The 22,653-nt window shown below is 43.1% G+C and overlaps 1 protein-coding gene across 3 annotated transcripts in view; it reads right to left on the bottom strand.

Annotated features, from left to right (window-relative positions):
* Positions 1-14,965: 14,965 nt before the first annotated feature.
* Positions 14,966-22,653, bottom strand: part of GPBP1 (GC-rich promoter binding protein 1) — a 65,109-nt gene continuing 57,421 nt past the window's right edge. For all 3 annotated transcript variants that reach the window (XM_050947043.1, XM_050947042.1, XM_050947044.1), the window contains exons 11-13: positions 19,602-19,783; positions 16,987-17,089; positions 14,966-15,924 (exon numbers count right to left, since the gene is read on the bottom strand). In XM_050947043.1, the coding sequence (XP_050803000.1) occupies positions 15,766-15,924; positions 16,987-17,089; positions 19,602-19,783 (444 nt within the window). In that variant the 3' untranslated portion in view covers positions 14,966-15,765. The remainder of the gene's footprint in view (positions 15,925-16,986; positions 17,090-19,601; positions 19,784-22,653) is intronic.

Here is a 22,653-nt window from a genome sequence, read left to right as displayed (position 1 = left end):
AGATGCATGGGTGGAAAATACAGTAGGAAGATTACACACACACACACACACACAAAACGTGAAAAGATGGGTGTTGCCCTATGAACTCTAACAAGACCAATCAATTAAGGTGGGCTACTATCAGCAGGAGAAAAAAAAACTTCTGTAGTAATAAATCGAGATGACCCATTTCAAACAGTTGACAAGAACATGTGAGTAACAGTGTGTAGGAGGAAAATTAGCATGGGAAAATAGTTTTAAGTTTGTGTAATGACCCATCCACTCCCACTCTTTATTCAAGCCTAATTTGATGGTGTCCAGTTTGAAAATTAATTCCAGTTCTGCAGTTTCTCATTGAAGTCTGTTTTTGAAGTTTTTTTGTTGAAGAATTGCAACTTTTAGGTCTGTAATTGAGTGTCCAAGGAGATTGAAGTGTTCTCCAGCTGGTTTTTGAATGTTATAATTCTTGACTTCTGATTTGGGTCCATTTATTCTTTTGCGTAGAGACTGTCTGGTTTGGCCAATGTACATGGCAGAGGGGCATTGTGGCTCATGATGGCATATATCACATTGGTAGATGTGCAGGTGAACGAGCCCCTGATGGTGTGGCTGATGTGTTAGGCTGATGTGATTAGGTCTATGATGGTGTCCCTTGAATAGATATGTGGACAGAGTTGGCAACGGGCTTTGTTGCAAGGATAGGTTCCTGGGTTAGTGTTTGTGTTGTGTAGTGTGTAGTTGCTGGTGAGTATTTGCTTCAGATTGGGGGGCTGTCTGTAAGCAAGGACTGGCCTGTCTCCCAAGGTCTGTGAGAGTGAGGGATCATCCTTCAGGATAGGTTGTAGATCCTGGAGAGGTTTTAGTTGAGGGCTGAAGGTGACGGCTAGTGGCATTCTGTTACTTTCTTTGTTGGGTCCGTCCTGTAGTAGGTGACTTCTGGGTACTATTCTGGCTCTGTCAATCTGTTTCTTCACTTCACCAGGTGGGTATTGTAGTTTTAAGAACACTTGACAGAGATCTTGTAGGTATTTGTCTCTATCTGAAGGATTGAAGCAAATGCAATTGTTTCTTAAAGCTTGGCTGTAGACAATGGATCATGTGATGTGGTCTTCATGAAAGCTGAAGGCATGTAGGTTAGTATAACAGTAGGTTTCTGGTATAGAGTGGTGTTTATGTGACCATTGCTTATTAGCACTGCAGTGTCCAGGAAGTGGATCTCCTATGTGGACTGGTCCAGGCTGAGATTGATGGTGGGGTGGAAATTGTTGAAATCATGGTGGAATTTCTCAATGACATCTTTTCCATGGGTTCATATGATGAAAATGTGTCAATGTAGCACAAGTAGAGTAGGGGCATTAGAATAACACTTCCTCTGCTCTCGTCCCCTAAGTCAGCCATAAAAATGTGGCATACTGTAGGGCCTTGTGGGTACCCATAGTAGTGCTGCTGATTTGAAGGTATACATAGCAGTGCCTGCTGATAATAGTCCACCTTAATTGATTTGTCTCGTTAGAGTTGGTATGGCAACCTCCATCTTTTCATGTTCTCTGTGTGTATATATATATATATATATATATATATATATATATATATATCTATATCTTCCTACTGTATTTTCCACTCCATGCATCTGATGAAGTGGGTTTTAGCCCATGAAAGCTTATGCCCAAATAAATTTGTTAGTCTCTAAGGTGCCACAAGTACTCCTTTTTGCTGATGCAGACAAACACTGCTACCATTCTGAAAATTTAAATAGGAAGATCTTTAGCACCATCTGCTGGTTTGTGAAGCATATTATTGATCAAAGGTGCCACAGGATAGTTTATTGGTGGCTAAACAATAACCCTACTATCATGACCAACTTAGAGGCTAACTAATTGGCAGTCAATACAGGAGATATAGCGCAAAAACATTCAATTGAGCAGTTTAATATATTTCCTTCTATTAAAGTTTTCAGAAACATCAGACTCAAAGTCCAAATGGCATTATCATTTATTATTTGTATTACTATAGCAACTAAGAGCCCCAGTCATGCACCAAGACCCCATTGTACTAGGCACTGTACAAACACAAAATAAAAAGTTGGCCCCTGCCACAAAGACCTTACCATCTGATCACAAGACAAGAGACAACAGATGGGTAAAGGTGGACGAATCGGGGAGTACCAGGTAACAATGAGAATATATTGGTCAAGGCATCAAGGCAAAGAAGAATTTTAAGAAGGGATTTGCAGGAGGATAAGGTGGCAGTTTGCATACGTTTACAGAAAGCTCTTCCCAAGTGTGAGAGCAGCATGGGAGAAAGCATGTAGGTGCATGTTTGGAAACATAACAAGTAGGTGGTGGAGGCTGATATCCTGGACCGACTGCAGACAGAAGTTGACATTTTGATAGCAAGTGAGACATAAGTAGGGTAAGGATAGGCCATGAATAGTCTTGGAAGTGAAGGGAAGCAGTTTATGTTTGATATCAATGGGGAAGCCAGAGAAGGGATTCAAAGAAAGGGGTGATGTGGCCAAACCAAAGGGCTAAGAGAATGATCTTTACAGCAGCATTCTGAATGGCCACAAGCAGAGCAAGACTGTATTTGACAAGGCCAGAGACAAGGATGTTGTAGTAAGTGAGATGATGAGAGCCTGAACAAGAGTTTTAGCTGTGTGGACAGATAATATTATTTGTATTGCCTGAAATAGGAAAGGTAGTATCTTAGAGATGTTTTGCAGAAAGAATCTGTAACATTAGACATAGCTAGGAGGTGATGTTCTAGAGAAAGGTTGTGAAGAACAGAGATAGCTGTATCATTTTTATTAACATTGTGTACCTCAGTTTACCTGCTTGATGTTATTCCATCTGGCTACATGGAGTTGTAGCAAAAGAGGTTGTTAGGAAGCAGGAAATGAAACAAGCTACAACAGCCAGGGTTAAGATATCTTGGGGTAAAAAAATATGTTGAGGGAATTAAGAGAACAATGGCCCAGCCATTACCTGGGAAAATATTATTTCCAGGTGCCAGCCAAAATTACACAGCTGGGTTGCCAAGACTGAGAGCCTAAAATCAAAAGGACATGGAACAGTTAAAAACTCTCTCTCTCTCTGGGAAGATAGGGAGGTTTAGTTGTCAGGGCTGTTCACAGACAGCAGACAGACTGAGATGCACTCTGTGGGATGGACCTGGGCAGCAAGACTGGCTCAAGACCCAAGTATGTAGGCCATTTGTTGTTTTAAGCTTTTCTCTGATTGTTGTGCACCTTTGCATGAATAAACAATACACTTGTTTTTGAAGAAGCTGTTTTGAGTCACTTTGATTAGCTCTGATCACAGGCTCCTGGCAGGAAGTTTGGCCACCATGGACAGAATTGTTTAACAGAATAGAAATACCCAAGACAAATTCTGGGGTATGGAATGTTTGCCTGGAAGTAGCTGAATTGTGCTATTTAATGCTTGGGTCCCCTCCTTTCTACACACTTCCTTCCCTCCCTATCTATCCCTCTCCTCTGAATTTTGCTTATATTCTTTACCTTATTGTAATATTTTTAACTAGCTGGATTTTTATAAACAAGCTTCGCTTGTTTGTAAGCTGTGTAACAAATTGATTTACATATATTAAATTCTTCAAATATAGCTAAGGTTAGATAGCAAATGGTTTACATAATATAGTAAAAGGTATGTGTGTGTTAATTACAAAACTCTACCCTTACAGTTAAAGACTTTCCTCATATCTAATCTAAATCTGCACAGCTGCAAATTAAGCCCATTACTTCTTGTTCTTCCTTCAGTGAACATGGACAACAATGAATTAAAGTACTTTTTATAACAGTCCTCAGAGTGGAAGATAGTTATCAAGTGCCGCCCAGGTTATGGCTAAACAGCATAGTCAAAGCACAACTCCCATTGACTTTCAATTGCAATTGGAAGCACCCAGGTTTCTCACACTGAAGTGGCCACCTGTGAAAAGTTTGATTGCAATGACTTGACTAGCATCATGTACAAACTCCGTGGAAGAGGCTGGGATGGAAGTGTGTGCATGTGTTGAGGGGCAGGGGGAACAGCCTTCAATTACCTTACCACAAAACCATCCTTTTTCTTCTTGCAGTCCCCTGCCCCATTCCCTGCACACCTGTGACTACTAGAGGAGGCGAAGGCTGCTGGCTGAGGAGCTTTTCCTTTGCTGCTGGTGATGAGGGGGAGCAAGACATAGAGCCCTCTTCCTGCTGCCTCCACCCACTGCTTGACTACTGCTGCAGAGATTCTTATCAAGAGCACATATCAGTGCACCTCTACATACCCCCTCAGACTTTCCACCCATCTCCTCTCCTCAGTTTTCATTGGGCTGGTGGGCATCCCCACCTTCTCCCATGCCTGCCCAGCAGCTACCCCTGTCTTATGCAGTTCCCACCTCACAGTTTGTCACTGCTCTTTTGTGTGGTCCCTCTGCAGTTGCTGCACCTCCTCCATCTTGCATGGTTCCCCCCACCCCATTTCATATGGTGACTAGTTTGTTACTGGCTTCCCCCTTACTAGTTATTACTTGCCTCAGCCAGGACCCTCTCCCTATAGTGTTTTGTTACCTGCCCTGACCAGGCCCACCCCCGTCACTGTTTGATAATCAACTTCCCTGCTCCACCCAGACCACCCCCCATGCTATTTGCTCCCTGCCTTCGCTGCCCCCTTGGTTCTGTGCACCTGCTAACTCCCTGCTCTTTTGGTCCCCCTCCTCCATTTTGTTTCATCCCCTATTCCCTGACCCTCATCACTGCAACTCACTCAGCACAGCTGGAGGAGCCAGTTCCCCCTTCCACTCCTGCCTATTGTGCCTATCACCTTCCTTTCTTTATTTTCTTTATCCCCTCCAGTTTTTGACTATTAGCTTCTATTTTCCCTACCCACCCCCTTTACCATTTCTATCCTGGCCTCTGGTGGCTGTTCCCATCACCTGCCCTCAATGGTATATCCCAGCTCCGCCACATGTGAAGCTTCCTGCCAGCAGCTTTGTCTATGGGGGAAAGAAAGGGGGACACTGAATGGGAGGGGAACTCTGGCCACCATTGTTGTCACCTCTGCTTTCTCCCTCCTCTGCCACCACAACACAGCTGACACTACATCAGCACCCCCACCAGGGTGGCCACAGCAGGCCCAGGTAGGAACTCTGCTGCTAGACCTTCTACCACCATCACAGGAGCCCCTGTTGTCAGCAAAAAGTGCCAAAGTTAGGGAAAAGGGCAAGAGCCTCAGCTGGACAATTCCATCCGTGGTGATGGCTGTACTGCTACTGCCATGCCAATGGCCATGGCTCCCCTTCACCCTGCCCTCAGCTGTGAGGGCAAGCACGCCCACCACGTACACACACATGGCTGGGCCTGCTGCCCCATCACCATCTGCCACAGCCTTTCCACCCCCATGGTCTCCTCTTAACATTAACCACACCTGGGAGTCTTTCCCCACCCTGACCAGGAGGCCTCAACACAGGAGGCAGAGGTACTCAGTGGGGGCCCTCTTGTTTGTCCCCCTTGAGCGTGGGGGATGTCCTTATCTCCATTCCACTTTCTCTCCCCTATGTTGCCCTGCTGCTTCCCCTCTCTACATTGGGGAAACTGGTCTCCACCCGCAGCTCTCTGCTGCTGGGCTGTAAGGACCCCACCCTCTGCCACATCCTATCATTCTGCCAGCAAGTCACCAGCAAGCTGCTGGCAGGGGGAGTGTGGTCCTCTCTGGTGCCCAACCAGGGCTCTCTGTACCAGGTCCACTGCTCAGTGGGAGAGATTCAGTGCTTCCTCTGGCAGACAGTGGGGCATATTCAGAGAGAAAGTCTCTTGGCTCACCAAAGAGGAATGCTGGGTTCTCCTGAACTCCAGGAGCGTACTGGCCCTAGCTGCCCAGTTGCTATTCCTTCTGCCCCAGCTGACATCTCTGCTCAAGAGCTGGAGAAGTCCATCCAACCCACTATCACAGCCAGCCAAGCCGACAGGCCCTGCTGCTGATAGCCATCAGATAGGGTCCATGAGGAGAGGGTTGTCACAATGCCCAGGAGCAGGCTCACCTCTCGTCAGACCACCCTTCCCTCTGTAGCCCCAGCTCTTTTTCCCCCAAGCCCTGATCTTATCACCCTCACTCCATGGACTACCCCACTGGCCAGCCTTCTAATGACACCACCACTGAAGGCTGAGTTTAGGAATGGGGTGTAAGTATAAGGCACAAGTCCACTGCCTCCCTCTGAAGCAGACAGCAGCGACCTTCTGCAAGGGGTCTAAGGAGGCTGCCACTGTGCCTGTTGCTTCCAATGCCCTTGAGAAAGTCCAGCATGTGGAAGCAGCTAGAGGCGGCTCTGATGGGGAGGGGGCAATACCACCCCCTTGCAGAAGTTCCTTATGGAGGAGGCCTCAGAGCACACCTCCTCCACCTTCCTGTCACATCCCTGCAGTCAGCACAGAGGTAGAACTCACCTCAGTTGCGGAGGATGACTTCCTTTGGGCAGGCTTCCAGCCTATCTTCCAGGAGACTGAGGCCCTAGGTCTAGCCTCTGTGGCCCAGGGGGAGGACAACTCTTTGCCAGCCACCTCAGTCTGGACACTAAATCAATCCCTTAGATGCCTCCTCTCCCCCACCCTCCCCCTGCTCCTGTCCCCAGGCTGCAATCCAGAATGTTTCCCATACTTATGCTCCTGGGGCACCTCCTACCCTTTCTATGTGGCTGGTACCAGTGCTTAATGCCACAGACAATGGCAGGTGCTGAGCAACCAGGCATAGAGATTTCCAGAGTGCCACTCCCGAGATGGAGCAGCTGTTCCTAGACTAACTCACCCATCCCTATCCCACCACCACCCACACCTTCTATCTTAGAGGGTCCCCCACACCCTGACCTGTCTCAGTGTGGGTGGTGATACACCCCCAGTCCCACTCCTCCCCTTCCACCGCCCATGCTCCTGTTGCCCCAGAGGTTGTTACCTGGCCTTTCTCTGGGAAGGGAGGAAAGCAGCATGGCCTACATGACTGTAGTGAAAGCCATCTTTGGGTAGTGGATGTGATTCACTATGACCAAACTATCTTCAACAACCTCTATCTGGGTCCAGGACCTACTCCTTCTGGCATGTAGGGATGGTCTGTCACTCACCTTCCTGTCCCTGAACCAGAAGGTATTTGACAGGATGGATTACTCGTATCTTATGGGCACTCTGTTTCAGACCCTGTTGATTGCCAATGTGGAGTGTCTAGTCAAGCTCAACTGGGCTTGACCAAACCCCATTACCTTTGGATGAGGGGTACAACAGGGCTGGCTGCTCTCTGGCCAGCTCAGTACCATCATTAGAGCCCTTCCTACATCTCCTCTCTACAAGAGGATGAGATTGGTGCTGAGAGCACCAGACTTGCAGGTAGTCCTGTAGATATATGCCAACAATGTGCTTCTCATGGCCCAGGACCATGGAGAGCTGGTGCAGCGTCTTGCCAAGCCATCTGTTCGGTGGCATCCTCCAGCTGGGTCAAGAGCTCTGGCCTGATGTTCAGGGATAAATAGGATCCCTCCCATCCACATTCTATACTGTCCAGTGGTGCACTGGACCACTGCGCTCTCTGGGCATTCACCTTTCTGCCACTGATCCCTCCCTGCTGGAGAATGGAGTGATCAACAGGCAAGGTGACTGACCAGTTATGGAGGTGAAGGGGCTGCTCCAGTGCCTCTCTCTGAGGGAGGGTGCTAGTAGTCAACCAACTGGCACCAGTTCAACACTGATCCTCTCCCAGGAACCTTGACCAGCCTCCAGAGGTTCCTGCAGGTTTTTCAGGCTGGGGCTGAACTGGGTCTCTCTCACAGACTGAGGAAGAATAAGGAAGGTTGGGATAGGCAGAGTGGATTGTCTACTCCGCATCTGGTCCAGCTGCTGCCCTTTCTGCCTTTTGACAGACACACTAAGGACTGATTTACACAATTTTTTGCACTGATTTAACTATCAGTTTAGAAATTGCTAAGTTACTGCCATCCCCTAATATGGATGCAGTTATCATGGTATAAAAATACTTATATTGGCCAGCCAGTGTGTCTATCAAAACTATACACATAAGCAATGATTAAGGCCCATCATTTTCCGTTTTTACCAAAATATTTTCAGGTTTTACACATGCTATTATTCAGTTTTTATGTATTTTCACCTGAATTTTGAATCAAATCCAATTCACTTGGTAGATGTGTTTATATAAACTAATTTATTATTCAAGTATATACGGAGGCTGCCAAAGTAAGGCAATGTAGTGGAAGATATATTTATGTACATACTGTTCATGTTCTTGAAATAATCCACAGCATTAAACTTACTTTCCATACTTACTTTTCTCTAATTGTTGCTTTTGTTCTGTCCTCTCATTGCCCAGTATTAACTCTGGTATTTTCCCAGAAAACTGGAGGGTCTTTTGCACCAACTTTCACTCATTTTTAAATGTTTGTAATTAACATTTATAAATGCCCAGAAAATTTTAAAACAAAAACCCGAAACAAAGGGTATTACCAACTTTATACTAGTATAATTGCAATCAAACTAGACACTTGACCTATTTAATTATACCAGTTTCTAAACACAAAGGTCAGTTTGTACAAAACCATATTTAGAAAAGTCCTAAACTGTACAGAGCCAGCAAGGGTAGTAGAGACTAGAGAAGGATAATGCAGTTTCAGCTGTGCACAGCAGAGAAGCTTGTAGCTCTGGTTCTCCCTTCCCCATCAAATCTTGCCACGGGTTCAGTGTAAAGGCTAGGACTGCCCCCTTCAAACACTCAGTTGTTCATATATATATATTCATCTGTTAATTTTCTCCAAGTGTGATTAATTTACAAAAGTATCATCTATAATGACAAAATCACCATTCTGATAATACCATTTCCCCAGACTGGGTACATAACAATGGCTCTATACTACTTACTGCCATAGACTTTCTAAAGGGATACTTATAGAGGGGAGGGCGGGTTAGCGTTTGGAGTACACACCAGAAACCAGGACAGCTGATTCTATACTGAAGTCGGCCACCAATTCCAGTGTGTAACTTTGGGCAAGTTATTTAACCTTTCTTTGCCTCAGTTCATCCAAACAACATAGGAAAAACCTCAATACTGATGGAAAAACAAACAATTGTAATTTATTCTCATTAGGTCACTACAAACTTGCCTGCATCTTTACTGAATTTTAAGAGACACCTACAATTATTTAGTCTCATCATGCTTGGAAGATTATAGTAACAAAGCCCTACATTTTTGGTTGCTTATTTTATTTAAGATGTTCAAGCTAATTAAAGAAATTCCAGGAAGCTTCTGCTTTCTACTACCCAGGGACAAGTCCCAAAGTGCTAAAGGCGATAACAGCCTTGACCATAAATCACCTAAGAGTGTTTACACACTCAGAAAGGCAGCTTCCATAATTTTTCTATCTTGTTTTATCTTTCCATATTAATTTCCTTTCCACTAGGTATTGAAAACCTATGTAAGCATTGATTACTGAAATTTGCACTTTGAATAAAATATTCAATAGAAGTTTTTAGTTGCAATTTGCAATATATTGCAAATGATACATCCAACGACGACTATTTTGGTAAAAAGGCATCAAGGAATTTTATCAAACAAGATACTAGTCTGGTATGAAATCTCATTTGATAGAATCTGAGAGAATTTTGCAAAATATTTTTTAGAAAAAAAGAGTCCCAACTTTAAAAGACAGAAAGGATGTCATTCTGTTAGAAGCAAAAAAAGGAGTGATGCATAAGAAATGTTATCAAAAGCCATAAAACTATTTTAAAAAGGGGAGATGAAGGGAGGACAGGCAGTCCTTTACCTATTCCCTTCCCTCTTCGCAGAAAAAAAACCCAGTTAATCCCTTCAAAATTATTAGGAGTAATTTCGTCAACACACACTCAAAATCTTTATATTTGAAACTAAGAAAAAACATTGGTTTGAAAATACCTTGTTGTTACCTCTAACTCAGATTTCTTCTCAATGGTGCAAAGTTTATTCCTTAGATGGCTGGAAATGACAAGCTTCTTTTGAGATGCATATTTGCAAACATTACCTAAATGCAAAGCTACCGAAATTCAATAGCTCCCTAATATCTTTGCTACATAAATGCAAGATGTTTTATATACCAATATGGCGTTCAATAACCTTACTGTAACTGCTCACTATAAAAGCAAGAAGCCATTTGAGTGTAGAATATTTATATTAGCTGGGAATTAATTTATCTGGCAATGCTTAAGCAATGCCCATACCAACTCAGAAGAACAAAAAAATCCCCACTTCAAAGATTAAGGAGAGGACAACTACTTCAAACCAAAAAGCTTTAAGAATTATTTGAAGCAGAATTTCAACTACTATTATATCCTTTAGCTTCATTAGGGTATAATCTCACAAAAATATAGACTAAAACGAAGATGTTCTGAAAATTTTCTGCCACAAAGGAAGGATAACAATCAAGCTGAGGAAAAATTACACCCCCCTACTGCTTATACATTATTCATGAGCTCAAAGGGTTACTAAGGCCAACCCAGGAAGGCATTGAACAAGTGAATGGATGACAACAACTAATTTGAACTTAATCAAGCCTGACAGGTTTGTTTTCCTCCTGCCATAGAGGAGAGCGGTACAAAACTCTGAACTGAACAAGCAGTTCACTCTGTGCTCCCCTCCTCAACTTTACAGCACTTGGCACAAATCATTCTGTTCATCTCTGAAAAGTAGCTGTAACAGACTGCAAAAAAAAAAAAGTCAGAACAGCATCAAAAAGAAAACCTATTAGTTCAAATGACACCTTCAGGACTTTTGCTAACTTCCATTTTACTGATCTATGCTGAAGCAAAGCCAGAAAATTAATTTTAATATGATATTGAAATACTATTGTAATTTAAGATACTAAGATTCCCATGAAACACCACACTGTTCAGAACCCGTATTCCTTGAGAGGAAACTTAGGCCTAATATTGATAAACAGAGACAAATAGTGGGATATAATTTGCATTTAAAATTCTTGTTTTTAATTAATTTCCCTGTCTTAAGACAACTCCTTGAATGGCTACTATTAAGTGATTTTAATACTTGTCAGAGTTTCACAGGACTTAATTAAAACTACTCACCTTTGCCCATTTATAAATTGTTCAGGTTACCCATGACATACCAAACAGGACTCACCTACTCTTAATGAAAATTCTTTTGTCCATCTATAAACAGTTTAGATGTTATCTACGACACACTCAGACAGGATTCATTGTTACTTCTGGGGAATAGCATACTCTCCCTCTTGGCTTCCTAAGAGACCCGTGCCCCCACTAGAGGTAGGACCACTCTCTAAAGGTGTAATCTCTGTTAAAAGTTCTCCACAGAAAAAAGAAACAAAATATTGTAACTGAAGTAACCACTGTTTACCATTTTTGTTCTGTTTTGTGTTGTTTAATATTCTCTTTTCCTTTAAGTCAATCATGCTTATTTTGCTTGCTTTTAATCATGGTTTACTTTAAGGCAAGACCAAGACCCTCATGCACCTAAAACAGTCAAAGTGATTACGTTGAAGTGGCATTGAGAGAATTATTAAAATTTGGCCTATCGTTTCTTCTCTCTCTAGACTATATATTTTTGGTAGCTTTTGGGATAAAGTTACCTGGCATACAACAAAACCTCATCTCCATGGTAAAATGAGTATACTTGCCCATAGGCACAGTGTTTCTAATCTGCAGGGGGTACTCCCCATCCACCAAGGTCCCACCTCATACTCCTCCTTCCCACCCCCACTCCATCCCTTCCTGCCTAGTTCCCCCCCCACACCCCCAAGCACACTGCGCCCTCACTCCTCCCCCCTTCCCCCCCCCAAATGCCTCCTGACACTGCGGAACAGTTGATCTGCGGCAGGCACTAGGAGGGAGGGGGGGGGAGGCACCGATGTGTAGGCCCGCCAGGAGGCAGAAGATGCTGTGGGGAGGGGGAGGTTCTGGTAGGGGGGCTGCCAGTGGGTGCTCCAGCCCCAGAGTCAGCGCCTATGTACTTCCCTACACCTGGTAAAATGGATGACTTGTGATATCTAGATAATTTTGTAGACCTAGGACTTAACTTCCTTCCATACTGAACTAGCTTGACTAGCCTTTGGTGAAATTTAGGGATTTTACCATCAAAATTAAGGAAGATGTTCTGCTGCTAATAAGAACCCCCCACCGCAGGAATGCCCCTAACAAGAATTACAACACCCAGGGCGGTATAATAGAAACACCCAGGCACTGGAAAGCTTAAACAAATACAAAAACTCCAACAAATGGTAAAATAAAATAAGCTCTGACCAGCGAATTTATGCTGACCATTTTCAGAAACCAAAAAAGTAGTCACAGATAAGCTACAATTTCAGCATAAAATGTAAAAAAAAAAAATGTAATAAAAAAGGTGGAAACACGTGCTAGTGCATGATGGGTAACAAAATTTACCCAAGGGTCATAAATAAAATAGGTTTAATTAATTTTATCTATATAATATAAACAAAGCTCTTTAAAACCCCTCTCTGAAGTGCAGTTCAACATCAAGCTGCTAAAACTCACCCCTCTGAACAACAGTAACATGCAAAGGCATCAAACACCCCCAAACATGTAAATCCTGACTGGCCATCGGGAAAAATCTATCTATATATTAAAAATCATAAGCATAAAATATTTGCTTGGCATATATATTCTACATAGCTGTGCTTTAAATATTTATTAGCAATGTGTGTAAAAAAATCCCACAAACTCAAAGTAAACCCTGAGCGAAATAAGTTGTCACGGGTTAAAAGGGAAGATTCTCTCATGGATTGGTAACTGGTTAAAAAAGACAGGAAACAAGGGTAGGAATAAATGGTCAGTTTTCAGAATGGAGACACAAATAATGGGGTCCCCCAAGGGTCTGTTCTGGGACCAGTCCTATTCAACGTATTCATAAATGATCTGAGGAAAATGGTAAACAGTGAGGTGGCTAAATTTGCAGAGGATACAAAACTACTGAAGTCCCAGACAGACTGCGAAGAGCTACAAAAGGATCTCTCAAAACCGGGTGACTGGGCAGGAAAATGGCAGATTAAATTCAATGTTGATAAATGCAAAGTAATGCACATTGGAAAACATAATCCCAACTATACATATTAAATGATGGGTCTAAATTAGCTGTTACCACTCAAGAAAGATCTTGAGAGTCATTGTGGATAGTTCTCTGAAAACATCCACTCAACATGCAGCAGCAGTCAAACAAGCAAACAGAATGTTGGGAATCATTAAGAAAGGGATGTATAATAAGACAGTATCTATCATATTACCTCTTTATAAATCCATGGTACACCCACATCTTGAATAAGTGTGATGTGGTCGTCCCATCTCAAAAAAGATATTTTGGAATTGGAAAAGGTTGAGAAAAGGGCAACAAATGATTAGGGATATGGAACGGCTGCCATATGAGGAGAGATTAATAAGACTGGGACTTTTCAGCTTGGAAAGAGACGGCTATGGGGAAGATTTGATAGAGGTCCATAAAATCATGACTGGTGTGGAGAAAGTAAAAAAGGAAGTGTTATTTACTCCTCCTCATCACACAAGGACTAGGGGCCACCAAATGAAATTAATAGGCAGCAGATTTAAAACAAACAAAAGGAAGTATTTTTTCACACAACTCACAGTCAACCTGTGGAACTTCTTGCCAGAGGATGTTGTGAAGTCCAAGACCATAACAGCGTTCAAAAAAGAACTAGATAAATTCATGGAGGATAGGTGCATCAATGGCTATTAGCCAAGATGGGCAGGGATGGTGTCCCTAGCCTGTGTTTGCCAGAAGCTGGGAATGGGTGAAAGGACATGGATCACTTGATTACTTGTTCTGTTCATTCCCTTTGGGGCACCTGGCATTGGCCACTGTCATCAGACAGGATATTGGGCTAGATGGACCTTTGGTCTGACCCAGTATGGCAGTTCTTATGTTCTTAAGGGTAGGTGCTTTACAGCCCAAGTCCTAGGTAAAAGAAGGATGGGGGTACCTAAATTAACTGAGTCACATCTTAAGCCCTTGGTAAGGTACAGGGGAAGTGCCCTAAATTTTTGCAGGTAAAAGCATGAAAAAAGATGCTATGAAGTGAAAAATCAATACAAACCAGATTAAGCTATCAAAAGTGAGTGATGGAGGGGGTGCATTTCATACCTATTGCAAATTGTGATATTAACATGGCAGTTCTCTTTAGAAAGTAAACATATTTCCATTCTTATCAGCATCTTGGACAAAACCAGGCAAATAAAGAAAACAACATCCTTTCAGATATTCTGTGCCAAAATGAACACATAATTAACTTTGTTCAATTTGCAGTAGACACCTGCCTTCATACATGGACTGAACCTCTTTTATCCTTTGCCAAAATGAGTCTATGTTCACTTGTCAAAAGTTTTCCCAACCCCAAAAACTAAAATATGAAAAAAAACTGCCCTTTAGGAAAATAATTTTCACTATGAAAGTTAATCTTGGATAAAATATAACACTATGCAAGATCTTGTACAATAGGAAATATTTTAAGGGGAAAATCTACATATATCTGTATAGATCTACATTATAGAAGTATGAAATCATATCACAATGTATTTATGCTTATGAATTGTACTGTTGGAACCTCAGAAGGAAAAATAAAGTGCTAAAAAGGAAAATGAACAAAATAAACCTGTACAAATAATTTAACAATTGGCACTGCCAAATTATCTCCAGTAGCAAATAAACCATATAACAAGATCACAGTGGTTTAAGAATTAGAGAGACTATAAAAAAGATTTTAAACAACGCCACTGAAATAAACTGCATATTGTACAGATGAAACTGACATAGTAATAAATGCAAAGACTGCTGATCAAATTTTGTTGTTCTTTCTCAAAGCTTGAAGGTCAACCATTGCTGTCACAGTATACTTGCAATCTAATAAAGATCAAACAAACTGTAATTGGGTTTTATAAACAATACTTGTGATGCTATGCACTGAGACAATATTCTGTAAATCCAGTTTATTTTCCATGTAGATCCAGTCAGTATAATCAATTTTTCTGCATGTGAATAATTTATCAAAATGTTTATTTTCCCACAAAAATCTTTGTTAACATCCACTCTGAGAATCCTGGACCTTGCAGCACCCAAATAAAGCTCTTGATTTTAAGTCAGTTCTATAAATCTGGAACTGTAGCAATAGTCTTTTTGCTGTAACAATAATTGAACTATTAATGGCTAAAGAGCAATTATGTTTGGAAAAAGTGGAACAGTACAACAGCTCAATTCAGGAAAACAAAGTTTTAGTGCACTTTGCTCGTTTTAGCCAACATGCTACATTGCCCTTTTTTTTTTGCGTACAAAGTAGACATGAGGATTTCCATTGTAAGAAAGAAAGAACTCAGCAAGCAAAACACTGTCAAGTTGCCCCTTTCTGTTAAAGACCTGGACATTTTAAGACAGAAGCTTTGCAAAACATTATACAATTTTTGTTTTTATTATTAAATGAGAAAATCTCATTTGTTACATTGTCACATTGCTAGTCAGAGAAATGCTGCAGTGATGAAGAAAGTCGACGCTGGATCAACCAAAGTCCTCATTCTACAACATTGATTTATAAAGTAATTATAGTAATGTTCACAGCCCAACACAACATTCCTTGTTTTCTTCGTAGAGAAGTCCCAAAATTCTTCTTCTAATGGGGTATTTTTCTACATAAATTATAGATTGGGGGTGGGGGGCTTGAACAATTCACCCCCAAACCTGCATGAGATCACATAAGCTTCTAAAGCTGTTAGAGAATTCTTCACACATCATCATCATCTGATGTGTCACTGCTGCTTGTCTCTGTATCCTCATTCTCAATAGTGGGTTTGAAAGTGCTGTTTTTCCAGGGGCTAAATTTAAAGTCACAGATGAGGCCGTTTTTTAGAATGCCATTTTTTCGAAGGCCATTTTTTCGTAACTGAAATGTAAAAACGAACATTTAGTGGGCCGAAAATTGACAGCAGTAATGATTTGCACTAAAACAATAGGATAGTTCGTATGTATAATGTGGTAAGACAACACAAAGACAGATTTTTTCCAAGTTAATTGGGATCATATACTAAAAATGAGGGGAAAAAACCTGTCAATGTCAGAATTGTTTCTTCACCCCCCTTCCTTGGAAATCACGGGACAAAGGTTTCCAGAAGCCAAAGAAACCCCAGATTTTAGAAAATTATGCAACTGCAAAAAAGCATGCAGGTAAGAACCCCCACCCCCAGACAGATTCAGATGAACGAACTGGAGAGTCTATAGACTCTGTGCAGCTCCATCACTGGTAGCAATGAAAGGAAATTGAACAGTTTCACTGCAAGTCCTAGATGTAAGCTTACGTCTTTTATAAACAGACATTTGAAGCAGCACGAATTTTCAAGGCCCACTCCCCTAGCCTTTTAAAGGCAGGAGGGGAGGATTTTTAGAGCCCTGCAAATCTGCAGATATCTGGGGATCATTTTTGCAGATTAGATGCTGATACAAATTTTGTATCTGAACAAGGATTTTAAATACACTACTAGATTCCACTTGGGAGAGGAGGAGAGAGAAAGATGTTAAGGGCCAAAACCCTATAAGAGACACAAGGTGGGTGAGATAATATCTTTAATTGGACCAATTTCTTGGGCGGGGGGGGGCAGGAGGGGGGAGGGAGAGAGAGAGAGAGCGCGCGCGCGCGCTTATGTCTCTCACCAACAGACATTTGTGCATAAAAGATTATCTCATCCACCTTCTCTCTCTAATATCCTGGGGCCAATATGGGACAATACTCGTGCATTAAACCCTGTAAAGCCATCCAGATTTCTGAACTTCCCTTCATATTTCAGAACACGATATATTTATAATATGTACCTGTTCCAGAGTCATCTAGAGCTACCCAGTTCACTCCATGTCACAATCCAGTTTTGACAATCCCTCAATTGTGTTTTTTGAAACACAAAGTGTAAACAAATAGAAAATGTAATGCTTGGTAGTTTTTAGTAAGTATCACCTGTTCACTAATGACTTGGAATTCCCTCATCTCATCCTCTGTTAGTGGAGCACAGGTTTCATCATTTTCACTGTCTTCCTGCCAACCCATCTCCTTTAACAACCTTTAAAGAGAGAGAGAGAGAGAGAGAGAGAGACACAGACAGACAGACAGACACAATATTGTGACATTTATATCAAACATTCAAAATTCTGCTTTTAGAACATTGCTTAAACAGATACGTGTCTTCAGAATTCGAGAGCAATCAACAATAACCAGTTGCAAAAAATACATACTTCATTATGTTATTGACACAGTGGGAGTTTGTTGCTTTTACTTTATTTCACCTATGCACACAGGTTGAAACATGAGCTTGTCCTTCAGAGTTATTCTGATTCTTCAGTAAATGCCTATATTTGTAACTTTGGAAATTAATCAAACATGCCTAAATGCTAAAGGTGAAGCTTTCAACAGATTTCAAAAATGTGTCCACAATACCTGGCACTTGCACATACTAAGTGTGTAGTTAGGCATGTCACTACCGGAATTACACATGCAGAGAAACTGCTAACTAGGAGGCCCATTGAAGAGATACCCATAAAAATCTACTTTAAACAATGACAGACCACCACCAAGTCTCATACCATCCTGAGTGAGGAGGCAGGGACATAATGTTTACATAAAAGACAGCATCCTTGTTTCTGAGCACTCACAGAATAAACCATTTGATCTATTTTCATTTGATCTAGGGCTGACAAGAATGCTCTATCAGTCTAAAAATGAACCGAGGGTTTATTTAGCTCCCAGTTTCTCTCCAGAAGTATGGCAACAAAGAAAAACAGACTAGAAGCAAAAGACCAAGAGAGAGATGGAGATGGAGATGGACCACAGGCAGAAAGTTAGAATGCTGGTGTATAGTCCATCTTAAAACAGACAATGCAATAAGGACCTGAAGCTCATTAAACTATTGCCATTAGCAAGGAGATTTAAGATATCTGGGACAACTGTTGATGGGCTCAAAATAGTGGATGCACTAATTTGTTAAGACCAAATTCAGATTCCATGCTTGAGCTAGTAACATTACCAGATGGTGGAACAGTAGCTTTATAACAGGATAACCGAAGCGTAATTTTCCAGTTCTGGAAAACGTTCTAGATCTACAAAGACTAAGGAACTCACGTTGGGTCTGCTTGCATCACTCAGAGGCTTTACCCTGCCCCAACTCTTAATACCTTATGGGATCACTGTGTTAGAGAAGGCGGCATACGAGAATTGTTCCTTGAAGAAGGGAAATAATGAGAAGGATCACTCCTCACCCTATCCCACCCCCCACTGGATACATAGTGACAAACATGTTCTGTTTACTTTACTTCAAGAACCACATAAGAGTCCTCCTGCAAGTCAACCACCATCAAAAGAAATTCTAGAAGAGTCCACTCACGAGGCACCAGTACAAGGAATCAGGAGTGTCAGCTCAGTTTACCACACCAATTGCATATGCACAAAACATCTTCACTACAATCCAATCCCAGAAAGCAACACTTCTGGAAAGTCACCTTAATCTGGAAAGCTGTAGAATAGTTAGATGAACACTGTCCAACATGTGTCACTGCCTTACCAGGAAGAATGCAGGCAAGACTAACTAAGATTCCTTCTACTTGAGAATGTTTATGTGGAAATCAGTCTGAAGAGAACTCCAAAAGCCCAAAATGTGGTCTTATAAAATTGACAGTGTATAAGAGAACCAGCACAGGCAAATGACACCTAGTCCATAGGGCTCTGTCCAAACATTAAAAAGTCAAACAATTACATTTTTAGAAGTACAATCCAAGAGAAGTTATATTTTAAACCAAGTAACTATGAACTCAATATCAGAGCATTAGTTTTATCCATATATTCAAATTACTTAAGTTTATATCAGTCATGAATAGGGCCCTACCAAATTCACGTCCATGAAAAACGTGTCACAAACAGTGAAATCTGGTCTTTTGTGTGCTTTTACCATATAGTACACAGATTTCACAGGGGAGACCAGCGTTTTTCAAATTGGGGGTCCTGATGGAAAAAGGAGTGGAAGAGGGATCACAAAGTTATTTTAGGGGGGTTGCAGTATTTCCACCTTTACTGCTGCGCTGCCTTCAAAGCTGGGCAGCCGGAGAGTGGCAGCTGTTGGTCGGGCACCCAGCTCTGAAGGCAGCACCCCGCCAGTAGCAGTGAGGAAGTAAGGATGGCAATACCATACCATGCCACCCTTACTTCTGCCCTGCTGCTGCAGTGGCTCTGCCTTCAAAGATGGGTTCCTGGTCAGCAGCCGCCAGTCTCCAGCTGCCCAGCTCTGTCTGAAGGCAGCACTGCCACCAGCAGCAGCACAGAGGTATGGGTAACAGTACTGCAACCTACCCCCTACAATAACCTTGCAATCTCCCTCCTCCCACACACAACTCGTTTTAGGGTCCAGATCTCCACATATACACCACCATGAAATTTCCAATTTAAATTGATGAAATAATGAAATCTATTGTTTTTAAAATCATACGATTGTGACATTGACCAAAATGGACCACGAATTCGGCCGGGACATGAATTCAGGAAAAGATGATCAACAGCCACCACAGGCACCGATATAAAGTACATACCTATGCTCTGCCTCAAGTGAACTTGAAAGGACATCTGTCTGAGGGAAAGTTGAAGACCGAATGATCTGTTGAGAAATCACTGAAGCATTTCCATTCTCTTGAGGAATTTCATTTTCAAAGTTTCTGTTTATGTCCCTCTCATGATGAGAATTGTTGCTGTTATGCAAATTAAATGAGTCATCCTGTTAAAAAAGTGCATTAAATACACATTATATATAATTCAAAGGAAACATTATCCACACAGTAATACTCTGACAAACTGCCATTTTTCTGCGATTGTGTACCATTTAAAATTAGCTTTAAATGGAGAAACTCACCATCAATTCACAAAATATCTTTATTCATACTTCTAAATATATTTAGAGTTAGAAGTAGTGGATTGCCCGCAGCAGTGGAAAAGGGAAGTTAGTTACCTTAATATAACTACTCTTCTTTGAGATGTGTGGTGCCTGTCTGGATTCCACAATGGGTAGGCATGCAATCCACAAACCTGAGACTGAAGATTTCTTGCAATCAGAGTCCAGTGGTTGATGCTTGTGACTTAGCTCGCCTCCTGCTCCACATGGTGTGGACTGACTGCATATCCAGCTCCTTCTCCACCATGAATCTCATGATCCAACACAGAGGGGAAGCGATGGGGACAGGGACCACAGCTCTTGAAGAACGCATTACAATAAGGTAAATAACTTCCCTTTCTTCAAGTGCTGGTCCCTATGTGTATTCCATTGTGGGTAACTGACAAACAGTACTCAGAGAAGGAGGGTGTGAGAATGCTAGTATAGCTGCATGTAGAACTGCTGTGCTAAATTATGCATGTCTCGTGAATGTGTGGATGAAACTACACATAGCTGGCCTGCAAATATCAAGCAGGAAGACCTCTTGAAGTGATGCTGCTGAGGCTGCCTGTTGCCTTGTACAGCAGTAGTCCCCAAACTTTTTCAGTTGCATCCCCGTTACCCCGTCTGCTTCTGTACCATCAGAGGAGGTGTCAATGATAGTTCCTTATGGGGCTCTGATGGTATTGCTGGTAAACAAGTCTCCAACTTGATTGTTTTCGACAGTACCAGCAGTTCCCAGTACTTTCAGTCCCAGTGTCTCATTTTAATTGGTACTACAGTTGGTGCTGTAGTTGGTGCAGAGGTTGGTACTGAAGGACCCTTGCCCCCATATGCCTTCTGATCTACCCATAAGACTTGGGGGGGAAGAGGTCATAGATTCTTGTGGCTTGGGCACACTTGGCCATAACTTGGAAAGGGCTAGGAATGGATCTCCTCTCCTAGAACAGGGGTGGAGAAACTTATTGGCCTGAGGGCCGCATCAGGTTTCCAAAATTGTATGGAGGGCTGGTTAGCAGTGGCTGCACCTCCCAAAACAGCAAGGCGTGGCCCAGCCCTGCCCTCATCTGACCTCTCCTGCGTCTCACCCCCGCTACAGTCCATGATAGCTCCCAGAAACCCTGCCCTGACATCCATCCAACCCCTTCTCTCATTCCTGACTGCTCAGGACCCCTGCCCCATCCAACCACCCCTTCTCCCTGACTGCCCCCACCGCCCGCCCCATCCAACCCCTCCTCTCATTCCTGACTCTCCCCCCCCCAGGACCCCCGTCCCATCCAACCACCTCTTCTCCTTGTCCCCTGACCACCCCCAGACCGTCCCCCACCACCCATACACCCCCCCCTTCCTGACTGCCCTCTGGGGACCGCTGTAGCCATTCAACACCTGTTTCCTGCCCTCTGACTGCCCCAACGCCTATCCACACCCCTCCTCCTGACACCACTCCGAACTCCCCTACCCCCTATTCAACCCCCCCACTCCCTGCCCTCTTACCGCACTGCCTGGAGCACCGGTGGCCGGCGGCACTACAGCCGCGCAGCCCGGAGCACCAGGACAGGCAGCCACACCACCACGCAGCACAGAACACCGGGTGAGGCCCCGGCTCTGCAGCTGTGCTGCTCCAGGCACTTGCAGCCCCACTGCCCAGAGCGCTGCGCAGGCAGTGGAGCGAGCTGAGGCCACGGGGGAGGCAGAACAGCAGGGGAAGGGCCAGGAGCAAGCCTCCCAGGCCAGAAGCTCAGGGCCGGGCAGGAGGGTCCCACGGGCCGGTTGTGGCCGCAGGCCATAGTTCACCCACCTCTGTCCTAGAAGGTCTAAGTGAGGTATCTGCTTTTAAGTTTGAGAGTGCGCTCTTTATTCTCATGACCGGGCTCACACAAAGGTCTTTTCCTCTGATCCTTTCTGCTCTGGAGTCACAGTACTAGGCAGCATGCTCCTCAATGACTCTGGCCAAAGAACAGTGGGTCTCCCCTGCACAAGTCTGACTGGGGCCTCACTGCACGCTTCACAATGTGCTTCTGAAATTTGAGCTCTCATGCCTGCCACATTCAGCTGGGAAAAGAGCAGCTGATACTATGCTCAGTAGAGATATGGAGCTTCTCCAAGGTAGAGGCAGTGCTGGTGGTTGCCATTGACCCAAAGTGAGCTAGAGCAGGAGATGCAGTTTTTGAAGCTCGGTATGCTGGAAATAATTTAAGTCACACACCGGGAGACAGACGTTTCCCTGGCGTGGAGATTCTAACTAAGTAACTAGGGAACTATCAAAAAAAAATCAAATATAACTGAATATTTATAGGAAGACGACAAAGGATCAGCTTCTGACAACAGACTCTGGTCACGTGGCTGTAAAAAGGAACTAGAAAGACAGTCCATTCACCATGCCCTGTATGCCTTCTGTGGGACACAAGGACAGCAGGGGTGCAGGCACAGCCCAACAGACATTGCTTGGAAGAATTTTCCGGTTTAGGCACATGGAGCTTATGCACACTCACGGTGAAATACAAATATGAATCAGCACTCAAAGTAGTACCTAGAATTCAGCCACAGATCAGGCACCACAGGAGGCAACAACAATCCAAGCTCCCCTTTCTCTCCACTCTGCCAGTGTCTCAAACCTGCCCTGGATGAATCATTTCTATAGGTAAGGGAGAGTAGCTCAGAATCCATGTTTATTCAGTCTTCAAACTCTGTTGAAGCTCCCAACAAAACTGCATATG

This window comes from Gopherus flavomarginatus, chromosome 3 (assembly GCF_025201925.1).
Source record: "Gopherus flavomarginatus isolate rGopFla2 chromosome 3, rGopFla2.mat.asm, whole genome shotgun sequence".
NCBI classification, from domain to species: domain Eukaryota; kingdom Metazoa; phylum Chordata; order Testudines; family Testudinidae; genus Gopherus; species Gopherus flavomarginatus.
This window is presented reverse-complemented; position numbering and strand designations above follow the sequence as displayed.